General features: G+C 36.1%; 1 protein-coding gene across 1 annotated transcript; it reads left to right on the top strand.

Moving 5' to 3' along the window:
* The first annotated feature begins 1676 nt into the window (after nt 1-1676).
* LOC104230067 (uncharacterized) lies at nt 1677-5435 on the top strand. Its single transcript, XM_009782803.2, has 3 exons — nt 1677-2486; nt 3407-3679; nt 4723-5435. The coding sequence occupies exons 1-3, from the start codon at nt 1929-1931 to the stop codon at nt 4990-4992; spliced, it is 1101 nt and encodes a 366-aa protein (XP_009781105.1). The 5' UTR covers nt 1677-1928; the 3' UTR covers nt 4993-5435.
* The last annotated feature ends 565 nt before the right edge of the window (nt 5436-6000 follow it).

The raw sequence follows: 6000 nt of genomic DNA, 5'->3' as shown, positions 1-6000 counted from the left end.
AGGAATAACGAAACCTTGGTGCGATGGTAGTGAGAGGTAAATTAGGGCAAGCTAGCGTATTTCAGAAGAATACATCTAGTAAATTGTGATAATTCCTCGGAAGAGAATTATGACACCCAAAAGTACTCACGATCAATAGAAAATACTTAGGTGAATTTATAGGAGACGCAGCAGGGAAGATCCCGATAATTGGGGAAATCATAATCCTAGACTTTTTCAATCTTTTTACAACATTTACTCTGTTAGTTAGAAGTTTACATCATTTTAATTACTCGGCTCTTAGTTAGTAACCACTCAAATTATTATTTAAAATTTCTAAAAGTTGATTACTTAGATTTTGGCAAAACTAGTTGTCGTGATTAGTAAGTTATTTCTCTGTGGAATTTTACTCTAGACTTGTAAACCGGATTATATTTGCAACGACCGCTTAGTCCTTTTTATAAGGTATAGTTAGGCATAATCACTCCTCAACAATAAAACTTATAAGGTATATTTGCAACGACCGCTTAGTCCTTTTTATAAGGTATAGTTAGGCATAATCACTCCTCAACAATGAAACTTAAAAAGGTGCGATGGTAAATTACCATGAACTTATATACAAAATGAGTTTAAGTATTGTGTATTTACGGTGTAAAAAATAGTTACACAATCAGATTACTTAAAAGATAATGATAAGGAACTCTTTTTAATAGTACTAATTGATAAGTTTTAATTCAGCCTATCCGTGATATAACTTATATACATTCAAAATTTATGTGACACATGAAAATACTGTCCCTCACAAGTTACAAGAGAAGTCGGAAAATAAAAAACGACAACCTCATGCAAAGGCATCCAAGATCTAAAAGGTGATGACTGAAATGTTACTAATTCTGAAGTCTTGGTTAATGCTAGTTAGAGTGTCCAATCAATTATTTTATTCTTTTCTTCTTGGTCCTTTTTTCTTCCCCGCTCCTAGTTTTTTATAAGACGTATTTTAGTTTTTTTACCATCTAAAATCAAAGAAAAAAAGAAGGGCGAGATAAACAAATAAAGAGGTAACTTTTTTTAATTTTTTTATTATTATATAATATTAGAAGGTTCAAAATTAAACCCATAAGTTGCTACAACTGCTTCATGCTACTCTTTAACAATGAAACTTAACAAGGTGTAAAGGTGAATTATCTCATATTTAATATATTTATGAAACATCAAAATACTTCGCTTCATGGGAAAAGTTTAAGAAAATAATACACGTTGATGCAATGATATTCAACAGTTAAAATGTCACAAATTGAATGGAAGTGTTCCGAAGCGAATGCCGTGAGTTCCTGGCCACTGATAATCAAGTTACACTCCCTCTTCCCCGTGTTACCTTTGCGAAAGAAAAATGAAAAAATGATATTGTATAACCGCTCTCAAGATAATAGTCGGAAAAATATGATATATATATATATATATATATATATATATATATATATATATATATATATATATATATATATATATATAAAATTTATACACTTTTACGTCTAGCGGATAATAGTTTCTAGTGGAAGCTAAGAGTCCCAAAGGAAAAAAAGAAGTAAAAGTGATGTTCAAGAAATATAATTTCATTTCTGTAAGGGCTGAAGTGATATTCATCCAACCACAAGGGGCAGAAACCTCAAAATTTCGTTTTAAAGGTACTATTATGAAAACAACAAAAATATTCCCCGACGAGGACAATACCGCTGACCGGGAGATTTCTCAGAGCTACAGATTGTTCATTGCCCCCTCCTAGAGACGCTTCAACAGCAAGTAACTTTCAAACCCCACTTTCTATTTCTATCTTTAGCACCACTTTCTCTATCTATATTCAGCTACTGAACAATTATCTTATTGTATATTCCTTGAGTTTGTGCTTTACGTGAATCTAAATCTATTCCCAGTTAGTATCAGCTGTGGAAATGTCGAAATCATCATCTTCAAAATTCGTCCTGAGGAACATTTATCAGTACATTTCATCAAAACCCTCTCAATTTTCAAACCCAAATTCTACTTCCAGTGGTATTTCTCACTTCCTTACTAATCATCCAAAGATAATCGAAAAACCCGTTATAAACCCATGGGTTTCGAATTCCCAAAGAGCCCATTTTTCGTATTCACCTTTACCCCGGATTTTGCAAAACCCTTGTACTAAGAAGTTGGACCCAGAAGGTAATTTGAGGAAATTATTAGGGTTTAGGTACTTCTCGTTTAAGAGTGGGAATTTTGGGAAAAATGTGCTGAAGAATCCGGTTGTGGCTGCAAAGGACACGGCTACGCGGTACAAGGGAGCTGTGGGGTTGCAGATAGAGGCATTTTGGAAGAGGAATTCTCTGGTATTATTTGGCGCAGCAGGTGTTATGGTTTGCATTTTGCTTTGGAGGGTTCTATTTGGGATTGCTACTACTTTTATTGGATTGTCTGAAGGCATGGCCAAGTATGGCTTCCTTGCTCTTTCCTCCGCCATTGTTGCGTTTGCTGTGAGTTTCTTCTTAATTTCCTGTTTGAATGTAGTTGATTGTGTTGGACTCTTTTGCTGGTGTTTTCACTTTGATGTTGATGCATAAGAAATATAAATGTTATGCGTAAATGAGCATGCATATTTTAGAAATTATATCGTTGTTTGAGTTGTTCTTGGTGGGGTTTTGAATGTGCTAATTGTATCCTCAGTGTGACTTTGCTGGTATTAATGTCATAATGTGCCTTATAAAAGAACAGTTAATGTGAGAATTGGAATGATTCTTTGTGAAAAAAGAAAATTATTAGGACTAGTTACTGATTGAAAAAAAGTTAAAACTGCGAGTATGTCTAGTCCATGAGAATTATTTGGGAACTTACATGTACCGGAGCTAATCTTACTTGTATTTTGCTTTGCATCTTCTGGATGCTTACCAATGAAATGCTTAAAAAACTAGGATATTTGTGTGGTGAGGATTCATCATGAAATTGGCTAGTTTTACGCTGGCTGCAAGCCTACCTCCTTTATCCGGACTTGGGAACGGCAATGTGAGCAAGCTCATGGTGGCAGAGTTATCAATGAAATGCTTACTTTATTAGGTAATAATTGAATATAGGCGCTGACAGGAACTTGTCAACCTCGCAAATCTAATATTTGGGCCATGAACTTCAAGGTCTGAAATGGTCAATCTAAGTTAACATTCAAACTTGCGCATCACGTTATGTGGAGCTCCAATTCCATCTACCTGCTTGGTAGTTGGGACTAGTTATTACTTTTGGAACTCTTTAGGAACTGTTTAGTGCTTTGAACAGTGGATGGTCTATGATTGAAGTCTCCCAGTTTTCCTTCTTCTTTCTATGTCTTGAATTCTTGCTGAACGAGCATCCTCTGTACTTTTTCTTGATAACTATAGTTAAGAAAACTTTTGCTTTGTTATGATAGGGCTTGTATCTTCGCTCAAGATTTACCATCAATCCTGATAAGGTGTACAGAATGGCAATGAGAAGACTTAATACAGAAGCTGGAATTCTTGAGGTTATGGGTGCTCCACTCTCTGGAACGGACTTGAGAGCATATGTGATGTCAGGAGGTGGTGTTACCCTTAAGAACTTCAAGCCACGTTTTAGGGGCAAAAGATGTTTTCTGATTTTTCCAATACGAGGTTCTGAGCGGAAAGGTTTAGTAAGTGTTGAAGTCAAGAACAAGAAAGGCCAGGTTTGATTCAAATCAGCTTCTTCTTCAGTTTTATATGATGAAGCCTTACTGTGTGTCTTTGCAACTTTCCCTTAATACCTGAATATCACATATCATGAGCTTCAAAACTGCCAGTAATTTTCCTTTTTTTTTGCTAATCATGCCTAAGTAGAAAATTTAAAGCTTTAAAAGGGATAGTTTTTATAGCATCATGAACTAAAAGACTTAACAATAAGTAATAAATAAATAAGATAGGGTGAGAGAGAGAGAGAGAGAGAGAGAGAGAGAGAGAGAGAGAGAGAGAGAGAGAGAGAGAGGGAGAGGGAGAGGGAGAAAGATCAGAATTAGTTAAAGTGCACGTGGTGGCAAGATCAAAATTTGGTGTAAAATGTAATCTGCTAAATCAGCTCAACTATAGTTGAGTTGAGTTTGATTTTAACTTAAGTAATAAGTTAAAAAACAGGCTTGAACTCAGCCTATGAGGCGTTGAGGTTGCCTGCACTGACATTTTAGTGAGCTTTATCAATAGAAATATAGGATCTCATATTGCGATCCAGTGTTATTGAGCATTATATTTCCATCTTTCCAGCTAATAAGAAAAGGACCCCAAAAAAAGGAGAAGATATCCATATGAAATTGCAATCGTCATAGTACTTGGCTTGGCTGCAGATTTAACCCATTATAACTGACTTTTCAAATTTAATGAGCAAGTATTCGTGCTGTGAGCATAATTTCGGGTTAATTGGTTTTATAATCAATTGGAGCTGGATTGTTTAGAGCCCAACCTTTACACTCTGGACAAAATAAGGCCATATTAGTTTGTCAAATGATCATTTACAGTGTAGTATTTCTAACTAAATGTCTGAGATATACTTTTTCATTAGAGTTGTCCAGAACTTGAAGTATCCAAAAAAAGAGGAAGAAAGGTCACCAGAACTTGAAGCTTCCCGATTTGGTTGCTAAAACACCAGATAAATAAACAAAGCAGAAGAATCTGACTGGTTTCATGTTCATTCTAGCCATGCTTATGCTAACCTTTTTGCCTCCTGCTTTTCTCTCTGCAGTATGATATGAAATTATTGGCAGTAGATATACCGATGGCCTCAGGACCGGACCAGCGTCTTTTCCTGATTGGTGATGAAGAAGAATACAGGATTGGTGGTGGTCTAATTGCTGAGCTAAGAGATCCCGTTGTTAAAGCAATGGCAGCAACTAAGGAGTTCGAAGATCGCGACGAGTTGGAGGATGAAGAGGATGCTGAAAGAGAACTTCAAGAAACGGAGAGAAGGCACCAGGAAGAAATTGAAAAGCTTGAAAAAGGTGATTCGAGATGATTAAGCTGAAGCTCTTTTGTATTGGTTACCTCTTTGGTTTTACAGTGGAGTTGTTTACAAAGGCAGTGTACTAGGTAGAGCATCGAAAGGCTAACAATGCTCTAACTGTTGAGTTTGCAAGTTTTCCTTACCTCTGGTTGAGTTAACAGCTATTTTGGTATGCACAGGCAGGAATATAGATCATACCCTCAGAATTTTCTGTAATGGTTTGCCGTTCACCAATAAGTATGATATCCCTGGAGGCATCAATCCTTAATGTAATCCGTACATGCTTTTTTTCATTGTGCAACCTTGTGGGGCTCCTACTGGCAGAAGCAAAATAACTACTTTGAGTTGTCCCAAGTCTGATGGGTTGATATTCATCATAAAGATATGGGATTGCAGTTAAAATTCTTTAGTTGCCTGAAATGATGGCTAGTTTACCTACTTCTTTGATTTTTTAAGATCGAGTGTTATTGTTGCATAATTTCGAGTTGTTCTTTAGCACCTTCAGGGATTGTTTTTTTGTCTTAGCTCACTCGAGCAGATTCTGGCATTTTTATTGCTCTTCACCTGAGAATGAACAGGTGCCTCTACCAAGAAGCAGAAGTTACTCGACCAATGCTTCTGCTTTAGTTCTTTTACAAGAAGCCTGCGCTTGACCAACATGGTCTTAAAGACTCAAGCATTGGTAAAGTAAATGAAGAGAGCACATTCAAATCTTTGATCAGATATACAGGTGCTTTGAGTAACGTATGTATCAAAGCTTCTCGTTGCAATCTGCATATTTCCTTCTGCGGACCAAGCGGAACTTCTTTAAATGACAAGACCCATTAGTCTTTACCTGCCAAATAGAACTAGATATGGAGAGCAATCAGAACCAATTCGCTGTCTAATAGGAATATCACATTGGTTTTCTGCATGGACATTGGTGACCAATTGATCCTCAGCTAAAAGGTGTTTACCATCTTTAATTCTTCTTTAAGCATTTTGCATTAAATGAACTCAAATTAAGAAGCAATCAGCAAA

The sequence above is a fragment of the Nicotiana sylvestris genome, chromosome 3, assembly GCF_000393655.2.
Source record: "Nicotiana sylvestris chromosome 3, ASM39365v2, whole genome shotgun sequence".
NCBI lineage: Eukaryota > Viridiplantae > Streptophyta > Magnoliopsida > Solanales > Solanaceae > Nicotiana > Nicotiana sylvestris.
Note: the sequence above shows the minus strand (reverse complement) of the source record. Positions and strands in the feature narration are given on the sequence as shown.

Coding starts and splice junctions, on each gene's coding strand:
- LOC104230067 (XM_009782803.2), top strand. CDS start 1,929: ATGTCGAAATCATCATCTTCAAAATTCGTCCTGAGGAACATTTATCAG. Junction 2,487..3,406: donor CCGCCATTGTTGCGTTTGCT/GTGAGTTTCTTC, acceptor TTGTTATGATAG/GGCTTGTATCTTCGCTCAAG. Junction 3,680..4,722: donor TCAAGAACAAGAAAGGCCAG/GTTTGATTCAAA, acceptor TTCTCTCTGCAG/TATGATATGAAATTATTGGC.